This window comes from Bos mutus, chromosome 12 (assembly GCF_027580195.1).
Source record: "Bos mutus isolate GX-2022 chromosome 12, NWIPB_WYAK_1.1, whole genome shotgun sequence".
Lineage (NCBI taxonomy): Eukaryota > Metazoa > Chordata > Mammalia > Artiodactyla > Bovidae > Bos > Bos mutus.
The window spans coordinates 11,016,628-11,038,855 of NC_091628.1; the positions used below are offsets into that span (position 1 = coordinate 11,016,628).

Below are 22,228 nucleotides of genomic sequence, written 5' to 3' on the forward strand. Positions count from 1 at the left end.
AGACTTTGACCGGGGTCCCCCGTCCACCCGATGCGGTCTGTGTCCGGTTCCGCCGGCGCCCCCAGCACACACACAAGTTCGCTGCAGGGAACGGGCCTCCAGCCAGCCGCCCAGCAGAGCCTCAGACACCCTGAGAGCTCCCCGGACGGCGGAAAGAGTCCTGGCGATCCGGCATGTCGTGGGGTCGCGGGGCTCAGCATCCTTGGTCCCCTCCCCCTCCCCCATCCTGACACACTCAGACTCACGAGGGGCTGGGGGAGAGGGTGCGGAGAGCGCGGGAAGAGGGGGCTGTGGAAAGCTGGGCGCGTTCACCGCTGCTCGGGGGCGGGCGAGGGAAGGCAGGGCAGAGGTGAGGCGCCAGGAGGGGTGGGGAGCTCTGGGCTGGACCAGGCGGAGGGCACGGTGTGCGCGCGCGTGCCCCGCGTTGAAATGCCCGGCACGTCGGGGCCGCAGGCCAGAGCCCAGGGCGCCAGCCAAGCCTCCTGGTGTCCTGCTCCGGCGGCCGCGGTCATGACGGAGAACTCGGACAAAGTGCCCATCGCCCTGGTGGGGCCCGACGACGTCGAGTTTTGCAGCCCCCCGGTGAGTACCGCTCGGGGCCCCCAGACCTGCGGGGGCCCGAACGCCCCCGTCCCGGGTCTACGAGTTGCGTGTCACCGAATTTGGGAGGTGGGGGCAAATTCGGGCGCCCAGATGGGGGCTTGGGGTGGCGCCCCACGCGGGTGCGGGTGCAGAGGCCGGGGCATCCCCAGATGCGCGCGAAGAGGAAGGTGGACAGGGAGCGAGGAGAGGGCGTCGCGGAGGGGAGGCCGCTGAGATAGCAGACCCGCGGGGCGACGACCTTGAACCGCGAAGCCTTTGCTCAGCGCTCATCCAGGCCTGAGGCCCAGGGACCCGCGGCTAGGGGAGCGCGGAGAAACGGGGCGCCCGGAGGAGCCCGGGGCCGCTGTTCCCCATTCCCACCGGCGCCCCGATGCCGCGGTCGCTGCGCGCGGACTTGACGCGTCCTCTCCCGGCCGCCCGCAGGCGTACGCCGCCGTGACCGTGAAGCCCTCCAGCCCCGCGCGGCTGCTCAAGGTCGGAGCCGTGGTCCTCATTTCGGGGGCGGTGCTGCTGCTCCTGGGGGCCATCGGGGCCTTCTACTTCTGGAAGGGGAGCGACAATCACGTAAGTCCGGAGGCGCACGGGGTGGCCGGGGCCCCTGGATCACTGGCGTGTCCCCTCCTCGGGGGCCCCAGCGGATGCTGTGCCCTCGGGGGCCTCCCGGGCACCTCGTCCCTTCTTCCACCCAACTCCAGGACGTGGCTTCCCACTGACGGGCAACTTCGTAGAAAAGCCAGTCTGGGCTTCAAAAGCGGTGTAGCCGGGGGATGCAGTGGAGGGTTTCAGGGAAGCCCTTCTCCGGGAAGGCGCATCGCAGCCTGGCGCCTCCACTAAGCAGCTGAGGGACCACGGGTTAGGCACGGCCCTTCTGGCCTCGCCTTACTCACCCTTAGGAAGAAATGAAACTATGGTCTCTCCCAGCCGAGAAAGGCTGTGAATTGAAGAACCTGGGACAAAGGTAGCGGAGGAACATTCAGACCTAATAAGGGGATGAACCTGACCTCCCACTAGCGCCTTCTCTTTTTCTCTCTCCCTCCCTCCTTTTTTCTTTTCTCTCTCCTCTCTCTCTCTTTTCTCTGTCCTCTCACTCCTCATCCTTTAATTTGCCCTTCTCTCTTGTTGTAAGGGAAGAAAAATAAAATCTAACTTCCTTAAAGATAGCTAATATCTTTAAAAATCATTTCTGGCCTGATCACATGTGACTTAATGGTAAATGTTTTACTGACCCCCGTCCTACTTTCTATGAGCGCAACTATTTATGTTGAAGCTCCGTTGGCTCTCAAGGAATATAAAAAGTGCTTCTGACCAGAATGGGCAAGATTCCAGGGTGTTCATTAAATACTCTGAATTTTGTTCACCTATCTAAAGGAGGGGGAACATTTTATCTTGATGACCATTGCCAGGCCTGGTGTAAGCTGATTTCAACTAATGGAAAAGAATTCCCTCTCCAGGGTGCACACAAAGGGCTGTTTCTTAATCACTCCCCTCAGAGAATCCGTGACTGCTGTTTTCCCCTTTCTCTCCCACCATGAAATTCAAAGCATGAACGAATTCCAGTACTTAGAGAAAATGGTGCTGAAAGCAATTCAACCATTTTACACATCACATCTTCTGCAGTCACTGCATAATTTGTATTTTTAACTCAAATGCCTAATGTAGATAAGCATGCCATTTAGCACCAAGTCTGTTTTAGAGACTATATCAAATTTACAAGCATCGATTTGTAGGATCAGAATTGCACGGTATTTTATGTGTATTTGAAAAGTGCCTTAATGAATTTGTGTATTTTAAATATAGAAGCCAGGCCAGATGCTCATATTCGAAAGCAGCATATCTGAACATTTCTATATCTCCATCTCCATTAATAGCAGGGTTTAGACTGTCCTCCCTTGGGAAATGTAAATGCTATCTTTTAGACGACAAAACATCCATGGTATGGGTCCTTTGGGGACAGAAATAGCTTTGCTTTTTTTTTTTTGGTAGAGATTTTGGTCATGATATATATTTAAATGGGTACCATTTGGCATTTAATTATTCAAGGCAAACAGGGTTAACTAACAAGCTTCTAGAAAGAGAGATTGAAAGATCATCCAAACTGAGTAGGGCCTCCTTTTATCGTAACTTTTACTTCACTGCAAGATGGTGGGTTGTCTGGTTCGAGAGAGTGGTATTAAATTCTAAAAATACAGAGGAAGAGTGAATCACATTTTATTGCCAACAATACGAGTTACCACTGTCTCCTCTGCAGGTAGGACAATGAAGAAAATCGTAGTAGGGTTTGTGTGTTTATTTTTTCAACTCCCAAAATATTCCATGCTGATCCATATTACTTAAGTCTGAGAAACAAATCACAAAATACTAAACAGAGTAAATTTGGTACCATCTATGCATAGCATATGCACAGGTCTGCTTTCCCTGAATTCAAATCTAAACAGCCCAAACAAAACATAATCAGAGAAGGTCAGCCTCTGTCAAACAGACAGAGACATCCACAGCCAATGCACTGCCCACTCTTTGGAGATTACCCGTGCTTCTGTTTCTCTGTACTGGTTTATGGAGGAGAAGCAGCAGTAATTCACCTCCTGTGCCTTTCATATGGATAAATCGCCTTAGGACAGGTTTACTGGAAATCAGCTGGAGGACTCTGAAGCATTGAAGTGTTAATAATGAGGGGACAAGTGACGGGGCTCAAATATTGAGGTCATGTTTCATCCACATTATTGTCAATGGAACAAGGCATTGAAATATGGGAAATTCCCACCAATATGAGATAACTGACAACCCAAGCGCCTGGGATGAGGGGATGAGATCATTGCTTGGGGCCTTTATTCTCAGCCTGATTTTTTGAGATGTTGGTCCCAAACATGATGTAATTATCTCATGAACCCAGGCTTTATTAGAAACTCATTAGCAAATCTCCTTGGCTGTAAAAGGCACCATATTGAGCAGAATTTTGGCACATAATAAACTTTCTTTGTGCTTGAATAGAAATAGCCTTAGGTGCTAACAGCTCCATCAGTTAGAGCAGATATTGTGATTGCTGCTTCACCAACCCAGCCTTCTCCTGAGCTTGGGGCTCAGTACTTTTTACCAGTCTCCAAGCCCAGGCACTTCAGGAGGAAGTGAAAACAAACAAACCCCCTCTCTTGTTCTGGGGCAAGCAGGGGCTGCAGCTCCATTAAAAGGATGCAATACCCAGGCTGGGTTAGGTAGGGTGTTTTGTTGAGGGGGAAGGTGGAGAAGGGTGATGATGAAGAAAGTCAAGTTAGACGCACAAGCCACTGTTCCAGTGCTATGATCTTGTCTCCTTAAGATTTTCTAAGAATTTGGAAATAGTTCATTTCTTAAATCCAGGATCACTTTAGTAGTAAAAAGTTTATATGCAAGGCTTTAAAAAAAAAAAAAAGAGCCTCTTGTCTCATGAGTAAAGGACGGACACTTGTGCCAGCAGAAACTCACACACGCGTTGTCCGCCATGCACGCCTTAACAGCCAAAAGTAACTCAGATGAACAGTGGCTGTTCAGAGAGCGCAGGGGCTAAACAGAGCCCGCTTTCTGAGCCTCACCTGCAGGGAGCCCTGGCTCAGCCAAAGAAAACAGGTTTCCCCAAACAGGCTGATGGTGAGCACCACCGAGGTGCAAAGTGAAAAGAGATTGGTGGGATCTGCTCCCATGCCCCTAAATCAGAACCGCTGGAAGTGGCTCTCATGATCAGCTGAGCTGGGGAGACAGCGTCCTGCAGGACGAGAAGTTCATCAGAAGGAGGGGAGGACCTGTGCTCAGAGGTGGTGAATGCCGGGATTTTCTGCTCCACTAATGCAGAGCTGTTGCCTACAAGGGTACCAGCTACAGTTTCTACATCTCTGCTGATAAAACAGCGCTTTGTGGGTCTTGCAATAATGAGTTTTCTACAAGTAATGATCCAATAACAACAGATACTTTCCCCAGGGTTTGTCCATGGGGACAGTCAGCTATTTCTCATAATAAGGGAGAAAAATCTGACTTGAATTTGAGCTCTTTGCAGTTCTGACCTACGGACCTAACACTAAGTAGCTAATGGCCCTCATCAGTTCCTACTCCTTCCACTTTGAAGAGTGTATATGTTATACAACACATAAGAGATACATTATGTATCACATCTGGGCCTCCTTGGTGGCTCAGTCAGTAAATAATCTGACTGCAATGCAGGAGACCTGGGTTCAATCCCTGGGTGGGGAAGATCCCCTGGAGAAGGACATGGCAACCCACTCCAGTATTCTTGCCTGGAAAATCCCATGGACAGAGGAGCCTGGCGGGTTCATGAGGTTGAGAGAGTCAGACACAACTTAGCCACTAAACCATATATCATACATAAGATATAGTGTGTTAGTCAATGAGTGATGTCCAACTCTTTGTGACCCCGTGGACTGTAGCCCACAAGGTTACTCTGTCCATGGGATTCTCCAGGCAAGAGTACTGGAGTGGGTTGCCATGTCCTTCTCCAGGAAGATATAGATATATACATATGTATGCTTCTAAGTCAGAAAATGGAAGAAAAGAAAAGAAAAACCCACCTCCTACCCCACAGTGCAGAGAAGGTTCTTGCAGAGCAGCAGCATGCTGGTCAGGAGCAGCGTGTAAATCACTTTTTAAACCAGTGTCCTAACCAGATGTCTAAACTAAGAGAGCCCTACTGGGGACTTCCCTGGCAGTCCAGTGGCTAAGACTCCATGGTCCCAACACAGGAGGCCCAGGTTCGAGCCTGGTCAGGGAACTAGATCCCACACGCCTCAACGAACATCGAGGATCCTGAGTCTCAAAACTTATTCGGCACAACCAAAGAAATAAATAAATATTTTTTTAAGAGAGAGAAAGCCCTTTGGATCCTGTAATTTAGTGGTACACTGTAAAAAGGGTTTTTTGAATGGTGGATTTTAAACAAGATTTTACTCAGAAATGCAACACATGAAACAGATCAGAAGCAAAGCTGCTCTGGTCAAATTGCAGATGAACCGTGGGTGGGTGGGGGGGACTCGGATAAAGGAACCTCACAGTCCCAGCTGCTCTGGGCCACCTCTGTGACACCCCAGAGCTCTGATGACATAAAACCTCCTCTGAGGTTCCCACTTCATCATTTGGCATTCAAGGCAACTCCCAAGATGCAGAGCTAAATGGTGTAGCCAGCTGTTTTTCTGATTCCTGGCCCAATGCTCCTGCATAATGCCAAAACTCTCCCCCTTCCATCACACATCTTGTAACAACGCCTTCAGTTCAGTTCAGTTCAGTCACTCAGTCGTGTCTGACTCTTTGCGACCCCATGAATTGCAGCACGCCAGGCCTCCCTGTCCATCACCATCTCCCAGAGTTCACTCAAACTCACGTCCATCAGTCGGTGATGCCATCCAGCCATCGCATCCTCTGTCGTCCCCTTCTCCTCCTGCCCCCAATCCCTCCCAGCATCAGAGTCTTTTCCAGTGAGTCAACTCTTCGCATGAGGTGGCCAAAGTACTGGAGTCACCTTATGTCTGTCCCATAGCGTCATTAATAGGGGTCCCTCTTATTTTGAGCGGAAACAGACAAGCATGTTGGCCTTGCTCTCTGTAATGTGGCTGTATCTCAGGCATACCCTAGTCCTGTCTGCAGTCCTTACTGTATACCACCCTCCATGCCAAGTCTCGACTGAAGGATTTTTTTTAAATACCTTCAAATTGAGGTGCCACTGCAGATTTGGTTAACAGCCCAGTGAACCCTCTGCCTCTTCAATGTCCATTTATCCATCAACAGATCTCAACTCTGGCTGCAGAGTAGAATTGACCTTTAGAAAAAGAAAGCTCTGTGCTCAAGCCGCATCCCCACAGGTTGTGATTTGATCCATCCTGTGGAGGCAACCCAGGTGTGGTAGCTGAAGATTCTCCTTAGATGTGTCTATGTGCCACCAGGATTGCAAACCACTGAGCTCTTCAGATTAGTATCAGAGACAATCAAAGCCTTTACTTTCAAAATATTATTTAAGAAATCATTGTATTAAGTAATTGGTGGATGAATGAAGTCCTCCCAGATAAATGTCTTACTATTAAGGATGATTCAGTGTATCTCTGAGACACAGGAATGCTAATTTATATAAAGATAAGCCCTGAATTGCTCTAAGAGGGAAGCATCACTAATTCTGGTCTTCACTTCCAGATTTACAATGTCCATTATACCATGAGTATCAATGGGAAGTTGCAAGATGGGTCAATGGAAATAGACGCTGGGAACAACCTGGAGACCTTTAAAATGGGGAGTGGAGCTGAAGAAGCGGTTGAAGTTAATGATTTCCAGAATGTAAGTATATTTCATGCATTTAGGAAGTCTAACTAGGCAAGCCTGGGAGACGCCTCATTCACGGAGAAGGCGGGCCCCTCACATACACCCAAATGGGAACTGCTCTTTATGGCAGTCATGGTGCCACTAACCTCCCTGAACCATGTTGCCTGTTCTGAGAAAGGATCACTCTCTGTCCTTGACATTTTCAAAATGAAAAACCAACACCTTAGCACTGAAAAAAACAAGTTCTTGGAGCTATCAGAAGTCTTGGCAGAAAGACTTGCAAGAGCTATTTTTCTCTAAGCAGCCTTCTTAACATAGTAAATAAAATGCCCAAGGTCTCCCAGAATGTGGCAAGATCTAAAACTGGCAGTTATCGAGAGGAGGGAAACTTTAATGACCTAATAATCTAATCAACAGCAGGTGGGATCTATTTACACACATGTCTCAGTGCTCCAGATTCCCCGTTTAATCCAGAAAATGAGCATGGAGAAATTCGCCTAGTGTATCATCTGCTGTCTGAACACAGCCCATTACAGATGAAACATTCGAGTCTCCTTTGCAAAGGACACACATGTTTGTTTTCAAAAATTCAATTTACAGGCAATTGGAGACATCAAGCCATGCATGGATGCTTCAGTGGACATCTGTGAACCCAAGTGTCACTCCAGGCCTCCTCTCTGGCTGGCCACCATAAATATCTCATTCTCTTTCTTGATCTAGGAAGAGAAAGAGGCATCACTGTTTGTGCTCTCCTATAGATGCAGTAGGTGAGACTTCCTCATGAAAAAAGGCTCTTAAAAATAATGTCTCTTCTGATAGTTTATTGGCCTACAAACATCTCACCGACCTGTCTTCCTCTGATTGATGAGAAAAACTAGAGATGCTTTTCATTTGAATGAAAGAACTCCCCTCGTTGATACCCAAACACACTTCACAAGCCCTTTTGAATATCAAACAGATGCTAACCTTAGAGCTCGGCTGATATTAGCCATTATTTGGTGATGACAAGGGCTGGCTGTGTTTGGCGTGGGCTCTGCCCTGGGGACGGGCTCTGCAGTCCTGTGTGTGCCCAGCTCCATTTCGTTTGGTCATAGCTTTGCAAACGGTTCAGGTCGAGTCCCAGAGATAATTTCTCTAGACCTATTAAAGGCTTTTACTGCAAGACCCAGGACAAGGTAAAAGGCATTTTCTTCTTCGCGCTGCTCAATATAAAATCATAAAATGTGACTCCCACACATGCATCTTTCATTCAATCCAGAACAAAATTGAATACACAGGATATGCCGCAATATCAAGATATGCAAAGGTAGCTATGCAGATAAATAAGAAAGATCCCTCTCTCTCAACATGTGTATGTATCAGGAATGTCCTTTTAAAATATTTAATCCCAAACCTATATTTCTGTTTTATAAACCTTTGGTTCTAATAATGGTATTGATTGCATTTTGTTCTTAGAGGCCAACGGGGCCACAAATATTTTATAAACTGATCAATTCTCTTTGATAGCTTCCACATTTCTCTAAGTCAGAACTGGTGAGTAGAACATTTTTTTGATGGATAGAACCTGTTATGGGTTTAAATAAGCCTGGACTTCTGAAAACACATGAATCAGCCACTGTGGTACCTGAACTATTACTTTCTCCTGTATTACAAACCGTCAGTCAAACTCAGGAAGCATTTACGGGAGCTGACTATCTGTGTGCATGGGATTGTGTGAAGCATAGAGTATGCAGAGACGACTGACACTTGTTCCCTCTCCCAAGGACATCAGGAGGTGGGCATCCACAGAGAAGTGGCTTTAGGTCAGGCTGGGAAGCACGCTGCCACGGAGCTATGAACAGAGCTGTGGGGTCCTCGTGGGGGAGGCCATTGCTGCCAGTGAGGAGATGGAGCAGGTTTTGCAGAGGTGGCAATGAAGCCAAATCCAGCCTCTGAGCTCCGACACTGAATTAATATTCAGAGACAGAGTTCTGAGTGAAGTAGAAAAGGATAGCTTTCTCACTTTGCCAGGCAAAGGGAGCTACAGTGGACTAATGCCCTCAAAACTGTGTGTTCCAACCTGGAAGGGGTAGTGAGAAGTTTCATGGTAATGGTTCAAAGAGGGTGGGATTGGCTATGGGCATTCTTTTGATTGGTTGGTGGTAGTCGGTGGAGAAGGCAATGGCACCCCACTTCAGTACTCTTGCCTGGAAAATCCCATGGATGGAGGAGCCTGGTAGGCTGCAGTCCAGGGGGTCGCGAAGAGTCGGACACAACCGAGCGACTTCACTTTCATGCATTGGAGAAGGAAATGGCAACCCACTCCAGTGTTCTTGCCTGGAGAATCCCAGGGACGGGGTAGCCTGGTGGGCTGCCGTCTGTGGGGTCACACAGAGTTGGACACGACGGAAGCGACTTAGCAGCAGCAGCAGGGTAAGTGGGAGTCAGCATCATCAACCTTCTGGTTCCACCTGATGGGGTCTCCGTACTTGTGGGCAGCCCATGGGGAAGGGGTTTCAGTATATGCAAAACAACTCACAGATATTGTTATGTGTATCCCTTGATGGGGAGCTAGGACCCTTCCCCAAGGCTGCACCACTGTTTCTCTGGACTGTCCTCCCTGGCATCTGCATCCTCTCCCTTGCCTAATTAACAGCTGTTTGAACCTGCCCACTGGAACTCAGTGAAAGTCATGGAGGTTGAATGAAGCCTATTTCCTGTAATCAGAGAAATGGGGGACAGGGAAAGCTTTTGTGTGTAGGAGCTCTGCAGGGTCCTGCTCGCTATCAGCAACAGTTGAACCAGGCCTGGAAGAATGGTTAGGATTTCAACCGCAGAGAGGCAGAGGCAGGGCCTTCCAGGCCCAGGGAAGGATACGCCATACCCATGCTCAGGTCTGCTCCCAAGGTCTAAGCAGGGAGCTTAAAAAGTGAGGAGGGGGGAGATGGAGATGCAGGCCGGCCCAGAGCAGGAAAGTCTCTGAACTGTAGGTGAACAGCCTCCCCTGCTAACCCTATCAAGATTGTATGGAGCCAATGGTGGGAAAGAGCCCCCGAGAGGGAATTTGCACTGAATGAAGGGCTCCAGGCTCTATACCATTGGAGAAAACAGTTGTTCAGGCGAAGGTAAGGCAGACTCCATTCAAGGGAGGCTAGCACTGTGGGGTTTTGTAGTCAAGGAGAGAGAGCGGGCTCAACTCTGAATACAGTAAGGAAAACTGGAGTGTGATGGCCACGGAGCAGGGTTGGGTGCTGGTGGATGGGAGATTACTAAAGGTACAGTCGTTCTTCGCTAAACTGACCTAACGGGATTTTTGCTGCAGGCAGGTCAGGGGGATCAGATATCCAGTTTGACCAGACTAAGGCTGACTCAGCAGGATTCTTGCTAAAATTGGAATAAACCGGCCAAGACAGAGCCCAGGGTGGGGGCCTAGAGGACTCAGAGGTGCCTGACTGGAGTTAGGTCAAGAGAATCTCTGACAAAACCCTGAGGAACACAGAAGATACTTCTGTTCATAATGTATCAAAGTTATACCTTCAAAAGTATCAATGCTGTTGGTTTAAGTCAACCCTCTCAACCCTAATGACCCACAGATATAACAGAAATCCTGGTTAGAAATAAGATAGTTCTCCAAGAAAACACCGGAGCAGGAGAAAATAGAGGCAGAGAGAATGGCCTCCAATTTTGGAAGATACAACATTTTCATAAATATTAAATACATCTAAAACTAAAAAAAATAAGATAGAATGGTGGATATAAATAGATTTTCACTATACAATTCTTTTGACCTTGTGTATATTTGAAGTTTTTTAATTTAAAAAGCTGGAGGGAGGGACTTCGCTGGTGGTCTGGTGACTGGGTCCTCATGCTCCCAAAGCGAGCGAGGGGTCTGGGTTTGATCGCCAGTTGGGGAACTCACACGCCTCATCTAACACCTGCTGCAGCCAAATAAATTAATTTATTAGCTTAAAAAAAAAAGACTGGAGGGGGAAAAATGGACAGCACAGCTTATCTGATAGGTAAGTAGGTTATTGGTTTCAAGAATCTATTTGGCACCTAACTATAACACAAAGAAAAAATAAAGTGAAAGTAATTTATAATACAGTTAGAACTTGAGCCTGATGTACCTTGAAAACATCATAGTCATATGCTTGGGTCACTGTCTGTGCCACAGCCTAAAATGCAGACTGACCTAAGTGTGTGCTGAGAAATTACATATCAGGTACTTTTCTCTAAACTGTATAGAGCTTCTCCATCTTTGGCTGCAAAGAACATAATCAATCTGATTTTGGTGTTGACCATCTGCTGATGTCCATGTGTAGAGTCTTCTCTTGTGTTGTTGGAAGAGGGTGTTTGCTATGACCAGTGCATTTTCTTGGCAAAACTCTATTAGTCTTTGCCCTGCTTCATTCCGTATTCCAAGGCCAAATTTGCCTGTTACTCCAGGTGTTTCTTGACTTCCTACTTTTGCACTGATCGCTGAGGAAGGCTTTCTTATCTCTTCTTGCTATTCTTTGGAACTTTGCATTCAGATGCTTATATCTTTCCTTTTCTCCTTTGCTTTTCGCTTCTCTTCTTTTCACAGGTATTTGTAAGCCCTCCCCAGGCAGCCATTTTGCTTTTTTGCATTTCTTTTCCATGGGGATGGTCTTGATCCCTGTCTTCTGTACAATGTCACGAACCTCATTCCATAGTTCATCAGGCACTCTATCTATCAGATCTAGGCCCTTAAGTCTATTTCTCACTTCCACTGTATAATCATAAGGGATTTGATTTAGGTCATACCTGAATGGTCTAGTGGTTTTCCCTACTTAAGGAAAAAAGGAAAGATATAAGCATCTGAATGCAGAGTTCCAAAGAATAACAAGAAGAGATAAGAAAGCCTTCTTCAGCCATCAATGCAAAGAAATAGAGGAAAACAAGAGAATGGGAAAGACTAGAGATCTCTTCAAGAAAATCAGAGATACCAAGGGAACATTTCATGCAAAGATGGGCTCGATAAAGGACAGAAATGGTATGGACCTAACAGAAGCAGAAGATATTAAGAAGAGGTGGCAAGAATACACAGAAGAACTGTACAAAAAAGATCTTCACAACCCACATAATCACAATGATGTGATCACTGACCTAGAGCCAGACATCCTGGAATGTGAAGTCAAGTGGGCCTTAGAAAGCATCACTACGAACAAAGCTAGTGGAGGTGACTGAATTCCAGGTGAGCTATTTCAAATCCTGAAAGATGATGCTGTGAAAGTGCTGCACTCAATATGCCAGCAAATTTGGAAAACTCAGCAGTGGCCACAGGACTGGAAAAGGTCCGTTTTCACTCCAATCCCAAAGAAAGGCAATGCCAAAGAATGCTCAAACTACCACACAATTGCACTCATCTCACCTGCTAGTAAAGTAATGCTCAAAGTTCTCCAAGCCAGGCTTCACCAATACGTGAACTGTGAACTTCCAGATGTTCAAGCTGGTTTTAGAAAAGGCAGAGGAACCAGAGATCAAATTGCCAATATCCTCTGGATCATGGAAAAAGCAAGAGAGTTCCAGAAAAACATCTATTTCTGCTTTATTGACTATGCCAAAGCCTTTGACTGTGTGGATCACAATAAACTGTGGAAAATTCTTCAAGAGATGGGCATACCAGACCACCTGACTTGAGAAATCTGTATGCAGGTCAGGAAGCAACAGTTAGAACTGGACATAGAAAAACAGACTGGTTCCAAATAGGAAAAGGAGTATGTCAAGGCTGTATATTATCACCCTGCTTATTTAACTTATATGCAGAGTACATCATGAGAAACGCTGGACTGGAAGAAGCACAAGCTGGAATCAAGATTGCTGGGAGAAATATCAATAACCTCAGATGTGCAGATGTACCACCCTTATGGCAGAAAGTGAAAAGGAACTAAAAAGCCCCTTGATGAAAGTGAAAGTGGAGGGTGAAAAAGTTGGCCTAAAGCTCAACATTCAGAAAATGAAGATCATGGCATCTGGTCCCATCACTTCATGGGAAATAGATGGGGAAACAGTGGAAACAGTGTCAGACTTAATTTTTCTGGACTCCAAAATCACTGCAGATGGTGACTGCAGCCATGAAATTAAAAGACGCTTACTCCTTGGAAGGAAAGTTATGACCAACCTAGATAGCATATTCAAAAGCAGAGACATTACTTTTCCAACAAAGGTCCGTCTAGTCAAGGCTATGGTCTTTCCTGTGGTCATGTATGGATGTGAGAGTTGGATTGTGAAGAAGGCTGAGCACTGAAGAATTGATGCTTTTGAACTGTGGTGTTGGAGAAGACTCTTGAGAGTCCCTTGTACTGCAAGGAGATCCAACCAGTCCATTCTGAAGGAGATCAGCCCTGGGATTTCTTTGGAAGGAATGATGCTAAAGCTGAAACTCCAGTACTTTGGCCACCTCATGCAAAGAGTTGACTCATTGGAGAAGACCCTGATGCTGGGAGGGATCGGGGGCAGGAAGGGGACGACAGAGGATGAGATGGCTGGATGGCATCACCGACTCAATGGACGTGAGTTTGAGTAAACTCTGGAGTTGGTGATGGACAAGGAGGCCTGGCGTGCTGCGATTCATGGGGTCGCAAAGAGTCAGACACGACTGAGCGACTGAACTGAACTTCTCTAAACGGCTTCCCTAGTGGCTCAGTGGTAAAGAATCTCCCTGCCAATGCAGGAGACGCGAGTTCTATCCCTAGGTCGGAAAGACCCCTGGATAAGGAAATGGGAACCCGCACCAGTATTTTTACCTGGGAAATCCCATGGACAATGGAGCCTGGCAGACTATACAGTCCGTGGGGTCACAAAAGAGTCAGACATGACTTAGTGACTAAACAACAAAATCTTCTCAAATAGTAAACAAAAGTAACATTTTCTCTCCATTTTCATAATAATTCCATTCCTAGGAAATCCTTTGTACATTAAGACTGTGCCAAAAATCACGTTACATTTACATATAAAACAGTGTTAGGTTCCAGGCTCAAGTGCTTACAATCCAGTTTTTCAGCCAAGATTCTGGGCACTTGGTTCTTCAGAGTCCCCCAGGCTGGTCGGACCCAGCACCCCTGGGTCATGCCCAACAAAGGGCCAGAAAGCTCCTAGTTTTGTGACAATAACAAAACTCCCTCAAAAGTTTCTAAATCACCCTTCTGGGGGAAGGTCCCCTTGCCCTCCTTGGTAGTTTCTGGTTTAAGCCACAGAAATAAATGAGACCCCTAGAAAGAAAAAAACTGTGTGGCTAAAATGAGATTGGCTGACTTTGGATAAAAGGATGTTAGATCATTGGGATCCTCACTCACTACCTTTGTTAGCAAACATCTTCATTATCACCAGCTTCTAAGGTCTTGTTTGTTTGCAAAAACAGGAGATTTGCCTGCCTTTCTTCTGCTGTTCCCTTCCCTCTGTTTAATCTTTTAGCGTTTCTGGCTGCTTGATATGGATTTGTAGCTAGATATGGTGGTTAATACGTGTGAATTCCTTCCCACAGGACCCATCCCCATGGGGTTTCAGTTTTCTTTGCAGCCTGTAGACCGACTGTCAGAACTAACTCAATACTAGACACATTCAGTGCTGTGAATCCTTCCATAGTCAGTTCTCTTCCTGGGGATATGGTAATGGCTAGATGGTGCTTCCTCCCCAGCATTTCATCTCAGAAGCTACAACGGTTTGAAGTCAAGAGAAGATATAACATGGGTGGTGGGGAGTGGGTGGCTGGCCAAAATCTTGGCTTTCTCCTCTCACCAAAGCCAAATAAAAAATATGGAGATGGAGTTTGGAGGAAATAGAAAGGTGACTGTAATTCCCAGCTGGTGGAGAGGGGAACATAGTAGGTTCACACCTCAAGAACTGTGCCCACCCTCCCCCCAAGAGGAGTCTGCAGGCTTAAATAAGATAAGGACTCCCATTCAGGAGCCAGTGACGAGGAGCAAAGGTGTTAGCATCTTGACTGCTTCCTCTTTCATTGTTTCAAAGACAGTCATATGCTGACATCGTTAACCCAGCATTTGAGTCTGGTAGTTAGGTGGCTCTGTGGCCTTCTTTCTGATATGTAGAAAGCTGAAGCTAAAACTCCAATACTTTGGCCACCTGATGCGAAGAACTAACTCATTGAAAAAGACCCTGATGCTGGTAAAGACTGAAGGCAAAAGGAGTAGGGGATGAGAGAGAATGAGATGGTTGGATGGCATCAGCGACTCAACGGACATGAATTTGAGCAAACTCCAGGAGATAGGAGAGGACAGAGGAGCCTGGAGTGCTCCAGTCCATGGGATTGCAAAGAGTTGGACGTGGACACGACTGAGCAACTGAGCAACAAGCAACAATACGGGGAAGGGTGTTGTAAGGGTAAACACCAGATACAGGATGTATTTAGCACAGAGTCAAAGGAAGGTGGGTGTGAAGTGGAGTTCCTGCAGAGTTAGGGCGCAGAAAGGTGAACTGTGCTGCAGACATGCAGAGTTCAGTTCAGTTCAGTGCAGTCGCTCAGTCGTGTCTGACTCTTTGCAACCCTGTGAGTTGCAGCACGCCAAGCCTCCCTGTCCATCACCAACTCCCGGAGTTCACTCAAACTCACCTCCATCGAGTCAGTGATGCCATCCAGCCATCTCATCCTCTGTTGTCCCCTTCTCCTCCTGCCCCCAATCCCTCCCAGCATCAGAGTCTTTTCCAATGAGTCAGCTCTTCACATGAGGTGGCCAAAGTACTGGAATTTCAGCTTTAGCATCAGTCCTTCCAATGAACACCCAGGACTGATCTACTTTAGGATGGACTGGTTGGATCTCCTTGCAGTCCAAGGGACTCTCAAGAGTCTTCTCCAACACCACAGTTCAAAAGCATCAATTCTTCGGCGCTCAGCTTTCTTTACAGTCCAACTCACTCAGAGTTAGGAGCAGTTAATGTAAAAAACTAGGAATGTTCAGGCCTGCTCATTGTTTTCTTTATCTTCTTTGTTGTCAGGAAAGGGAAAGAAAAAAACTCATTCCTAATCTAATTTTTTTTTTTCTTTTTACTGCAACAGAGGCAGTAATCCCCCTCCCCAAACTTTTGTTTTTCAAACCATGTGCCATAGATTTACATGTAGAATAAGAACAACTGGCCTTCGGGAGACAGCATGGTAGAGCGCAGTGGTTCCCCAAGTGTGTTCCTTAGGCCACCAGCAGCAGCAGCACCTGAGAGCTGGTTAGAAATGCACGGCTTAGCCCTCACTCCAGACCCCCGGCTTCAGAAACTCTGGCGGGGGGACCAACACAGTATTTTGTTTCGTGCGTCCTCCAGATGATTCGGTTGCAAGGAAAAGTTTGTGAGTCACTAGTACAGAGGGAACTTGGGTCCAGAGGCTGTGCCTTAGTACCCTGAGGCTGCTACAACAAATTACCATGGGCTAGGTGACTTCTACACAGCAGAAGTGTGTGTCTCATAGTTCTGGAGGCTGAAAAGTCCAAGGCTAAGGTGCCAGCAAGTTGCCTGTCTAGTGATGGTCTTGCTCTCTACTCATGGAAGCCTGTCTTCTCACTGTCCTACTCAGGAGGCAGAAGGGGAAGGAGCTCTCTGGGGAAAGGACGCTAATCCTATTCATGAGGGCTCCGCCCTCATGACCTCGTGCATTCTAAGTTGCTTTGGTCATGTCCAGCTCTTTGCAACCCTATGGACTGTAGCCTGCCAGGTTCCTCTACCCATGGGATTTTCCAGCAATAATCCTGGAGTGGGTTACCATTTCCTTCTCCAGGGGATCTTCCCAATCCAGGGATCAAACCTGAGTCTCTTATATCTCCTGCCTTGGCAGGTGGGTTCTTTATCACTAGTCATGAGGGAAGCCTCATGACCTCACCCTTCCCAAAGACCCACTTCTAGGTACCACCACATGGGGCATTAGGTTTCAACATACGAATTTAGGTGGGGGTGGGAGAGACGCAAACATTCAGTGCAGAGCATGCTATTTCAGTTACTTTAAATCTTTGTGGATTCGATCCATGGGTCAGGAAGACCCCTGGAGAAGGAAATGGCAACCCACTCCAGTATTCTTGAAAATCCCATGGACAGAGAGGCCTGGCAGGCTACAGTCCAGGAGGTCCCAAAGAGTCAGACACGACTAAGTGACTAAGTGCACACACACACACACACACACACCCTGAACAAGTCTCTTTCTCCTGAAACTGGGGGTCCTCAACCCCAGCTGACATCATGAATACACGGGGAGCTTTTAAGCATGCCAGTGTCTGGGCACAGCCACAAGCCTGTTAAATGGGAATCTCTTAGGAGAGGCCCAGGCATCTGTGTTTTTAAAATCTCTCCATGTGATTTTGGTGCTGCATCGAGACCTGCAGTTAAGCCCGGAGCTCTTCCCCTGTCGAGGGTTGGGGATGGGGGCTCATACCTCCTCCTCCCTCTGGGTGAGAGGTGCCGCTGGGAGGAATGAGATGCGTTACGCATGCATGTGGTCGATCAGGCTGCAAGAGAACTGACGAGGAGCTTCCAGAGGAAGGAGCCGTTCCTTCTCCCGTCTGTCGCCCACCCACATCTGCAGGACGCCTGGCTCTGAGATTCCATTCGGTGTAACTTTCCATGAAGATCCTCCAGCGTGACTGACGTGTGACTTCATTCTTCCTTTAAGAGGGCTGAATGCTGGGACTTCTCTGGTGGTCTTGTGGTTAAGACTGAGCTTCCACCGCACAGGGAACAGGTTCAACCTCTGACCAGGGAACTAAGATCCCACGTGCCACATGGGGAGGCCAAAAGAAAAAAATATAAAAAAAAAAAAGGAGGGCTGAATCCTGCCCCTAGATTTCTAAAGGCTTTTCTTCCTCCCACTCCCTGGTATTGATATATTAGAACAAGTTCTGTGTCTTCCTGACATTTGTCTCAACCCAATAGAAGACTGACCAGTTGAGAATTTCAGATTCGTTTGGTGCCTACATTGTTATGACATATAATTTGTAGATCTTAATACTGGTTTTGGCCACTCACTAGTCATGGAAGTAACAAGAAATGAAAGGAAACACTCATGGGTTAGAACATACGTTATGCCTGACGCACTCCGTGGGCAGAATCGGTGCCGAGCTGTCAGCTAAGGCCGGAGCCTTGCGGCTGAGATTTCCCTGGAGGCCAGTCCCTAGGCAGACGGGGAGACATTGTTTATATCTCACGGGACAAAAACAAAACATCCAAGTCCTTGGATAAGCTCTGGGAGCAAACTTCAGCTCCCAGTGTGATAGAAAGCTACTGTTTCCTCTGGGTTCAACAACCTAAGAAGAATCTGAATTCACAGAATTCGTTAATTGGACCAGCATCTTCTGAGAACTTCTGTGGGAGCACCAAACGAAAACAAAAAAGAGATTCAGGTTGATCTCAGGTTTAGAGTTGAGTACGGAGGTGACATTCGCAAGACGCAAGGGCACTGAGAACTGAGTGCCAAACGAGGGGTGGAGATGGGAGGGCTTTTGGAAAGTCAGAGGAAAGGGAGCCCCCTTAGCCCGGGCTGGACTAAGAAACCTGTAGGGAGAAGATGGCATTTCATCTGAGCGTGTGGGATGGGTGGAGCAATGAACGCACTGTCTCTCAGCGCAAAGTCAGACCTTGACAGAAGCCTCCCCGACTCACTGTCTAAAGGACCATTCCTAGGACGTTCCTGGCAGTCCGGTGGTTAAGACTCCATGCTTCTGCTGCAGGGGGGGCATAGGTCCGATCCCTGGTTGGGGAACTAAGATCCTACATGCCTCACAGCATGGCCAAAAATAAAAAATAAAGCACCATCTCCTGTCACTCCTATTTCCACACTCTGCTTTATTTTTCTCCATAGCACTTAATGCCACCTGACTTTATTTTTTATTTTTGGTAAATAACACTGAAAGGTAAGCTCTATGAGGGCAGAGATGCCATCTGTTTTGTTCATCCCTGTACCTGGCACCTGGAATAATACGTAGCTCGCAGTAGACACTCAATACACTGAATAAATGAATGGATGAATAGAGGATGGATAAACTTTTGTTTCCTAGGGCATCACAGGAATCCGTTTTGCTGGAGGGGAGAAGTGCTACATCAAAGCGCAGGTGAAGGCTCGCATCCCAGAGGTGGGCACCATGACCAAGCAGAGCATCTCCTCTGAACTGGTGGGTACCAGCGGGCTCCACACAGCAGGAATGTTGGGCACACACAGAAGGCACACCCCTCCTGTCTCTAGTTCCTGGACAGGTCTGTGACCAGAACATACGCTCTCTTTCCTCCCTGACAAAGAACTTAATTACTTTGGTCCTACTTGTTGGTTCCAGGTAATCGTTCTTACCTGATGTCGTGTAATTGAAGGTTCTGGAAAACCAGATTTTAAAGTACATAAAGGGTAACAGTCATCACATGGCCTTTATTTGCTGATGCTAGGGACTTCCCAGGTGGCACTAGTGGTAAAGAACCCACCTGCTGATGCAGGAGATGTAGGAGACTCGGGTTCAGCCCCTGGGTGGAGAAGATCCCCTGAAGAAGGAAATGGCAACCCACTCCAGTGTTCTTGCCTGGAGAATCCTATGGACAGAGGAACCTGGCGGGCCACACAGAGTTGCAATCCGTAGGGTTACAAAGGGTCGGACACAACTGAAGTGACTTAGTACGCACGCAGGGAACTGATCAGTGATTCGGACAACTTAAAGGACTTCAGGTGTTAGGATCATTAAGGGGCTCAGGAGCCTAAAGCCTCACTCCAGCCCCAGTGCGACTTAGCCAGGGGAGAAGTCCTCCTGAAATCCCCAGAGCTGATCACTCAGCCTCTGCTGGAAGCACTGACCAGGCTCCCCTTCCCTGCGTGTCAGGCAACTTCTTGGGAGGAAGTTCTAATTGCTTTGCCAACACTGAGCTGAATGGCTCCCCCTACAATTTCTTCCCACTGGTTCAAGTTCAGCCCAATGAGGCTAATTTAACATATATAGAATTCCTTTCCTATGTATCAGGCTTGTGAGGTTCTTTAAACATATTTCACCCATTTATTATTAATAGCTTGCCTTTGAGCTTGGTTTTATAAAAGCTTGCATTAAGAATTGCACACAGCATTCTAAAGACATATTTAACAGTAATACCTTACACTGATTTGGTGCTTTAGGGCTTACGAAGTAGCCACATTCACTGTCATCTTCCATTTGAGTTGTGGCAGGGTAGGGTGGAAGAAAAATGGACTTTGGAAAATGTGGGTTCAAGTCCCAGCTCTGACACTTGCTGTGAACGTGGCGTCAAGTTTTTAAGCCTCAGTCTTGTCGTCTGCAAACTAGGGTGTGCACTCTGTCCCCACGGCCCTGAACGCGCTAGATAATGATTAAACGGATGCTGCTTTGAGTCTTAATTTTATTATGCTCACCTCTGATCCCTCAGGATCCCCAAGAGGGAGGTGAGCCAGGCATCAGCTCCCGAAAGGCAGATGAAGAAAACTAAGAGTAAGCAGAGGTGCCTGGAAACCGCTCGATTGTTTGCTCTCCTAGGAGCAGGCCCAGGGGTCTCAACACACTGTGAGTTTTTCAGGTTGGCCAGCATGTCCTCAGTGTCTCCTCCACTCCCAACCTCCCCAGCCATTCATCCCTCCCATCACTCTCCTCTGATCACGAGCTCGTTTGTGGCCCCTGAACTGCACCCTTCGGAACACAAGTATGGACTCGCGCATACAGAGTCTAGAAATGAGACCGAGACCGCCTGTGTTCTGACCTTGAACATCTCTTATTGCATTACCTTTTCAATGGTCTTATCGCTCAGCTTCTGTTATGAAACCTTTAATGAACTGTAATCCTCAACGCTTCCCTCATGAGTAGACGTAAAGAGCCAACTTCCCAACCAGATCTTAACCGACCAAGATCTTATCGAAAGTTTGCAGCAGGACAGGGACTTCCCTGGTGGTCCGTTAGTTAGGACTCCACACTTCCAGTGCAGGGCCGTGGGTTCAGTTCCTGGTCAGGGCAGCCAAGATCCTGCATGTCCGGGGTACAGCGTAAAAAAAAGTTTGCAGTACATTTTCAGATTTTTTTTTTTAAAGAAGGCCTTGTTTGTTTGTTTGTTTTTTCTGATTTTTAAAAACAACACTTTGTCATTATAGAAATTCAGGAATGCATGAAAGGAGAGAGTAGAAAGTCACCCAGAGTTACAAAATCCATGGATAACTAATATTAGTGTTTTGGTAAATTTTCTTCATGTACAATGTGTGTGATATGCTTTTTATAATTGAAGTTATACTGCTATTCAGTTCAGTTCAGTTCAGTCGCTCAGTCGTGTCCGACTCTTTGCGACCCCATGAATCGCAGCATGCCAGGCCTCCCTGTCCATCACCAACTCCTGGAGTTCACTCAAACTCACCTCCATCGAGTCGGTGATGCCATCCAGCCATCTCATCCTCTGTCGTCTCCTTCTCCTCCTGCCCCCAATCCCTCCCAGCATCAGAGTCTTTTCCAATGAGTCAACTCTTCGCATGAAAGTACTGGAGTTTCAGCTTTAGCCAAAGTACTGGAGTTTCAGCTTTAGCATCATTCCTTCCAAAGAACACCTAGGGCTGATTTCCTTCAGAATGGACTGGTTGGATCTCCTTGCAGTCCAAGGGACTCTCAAGAGTCTTCTCCAACACCACAGTTAACTTTAGGTCTTCCAAAATGTAGGTGATAATGGATTATTATATGTTATCATATGATTATAATTTCTAATTGATATTAAAGCTTGCCTGGTGTTCTAGTAGCTAAGACTCCAAACTACCAATACAGGGGCTATGGTTTGATCCCTGGGCAGGGAACTAGATCCCACATACCCCAACTAAGACCCAGTGCAACCAAATAAATAAATATTTTTTAAAAATTTATATGAATGAAAATTTAAAATTATATATATGATTATAATTTTAAAAGGCTTTTGCTCTTGAGTATCAGTATCTTCAAGTTTCCATTCTCTTAAAAATAATAATTTAAAATAATTTTTTCTGAATACAGATAAAATTCACCTTGGTGAATGGCTTAGCACTTAAATCTTTGCCTCTGATTCTTTACTGAGGCCACAGAGGTGAATTCTGTTTCTCGTGTTTTAGTTGTTTCTATGGGGCGTGGTGGATTCTCTGGTGGACAAAACCAAATTCAGACAACATGTTTGTATGAATTAGGAATGTGCTGGCTGCCAGTAGCTTCCCTAGGTGTTGCAGTGGTAAAGAATCTGCCTGCAACGCAGGAGATGTGCGTTGGATCCCTGAGTCGGGAGGATCCCCTGGAGAAGGGCGTGGCAACCCACTCCAGTATTCTTGCCTGGAAAAGACAGAGGAGCCTGGTGGTCTGTGGTCCATGGGGTGGCAAAGAGTTGGACACGACTGAGCTTGAACACACACACACAGCTGAGCATGCCA

The 22,228-nt window shown here is 47.0% G+C and overlaps 1 protein-coding gene across 1 annotated transcript in view; it reads left to right on the forward strand.

The window, feature by feature from the left end:
* Nucleotides 1-331: 331 nt before the first annotated feature.
* Nucleotides 332-22,228, forward strand: part of CNMD (chondromodulin) — a 35,114-nt gene continuing 13,217 nt past the window's right edge. Inside the window, exons 1-4 of the mRNA XM_005903832.3 lie at nt 332-582; nt 1,027-1,167; nt 6,766-6,906; nt 18,879-18,992. Of these exons, the coding sequence (XP_005903894.2) occupies nt 430-582; nt 1,027-1,167; nt 6,766-6,906; nt 18,879-18,992 (549 nt within the window). The 5' untranslated portion in view covers nt 332-429. The remainder of the gene's footprint in view (nt 583-1,026; nt 1,168-6,765; nt 6,907-18,878; nt 18,993-22,228) is intronic.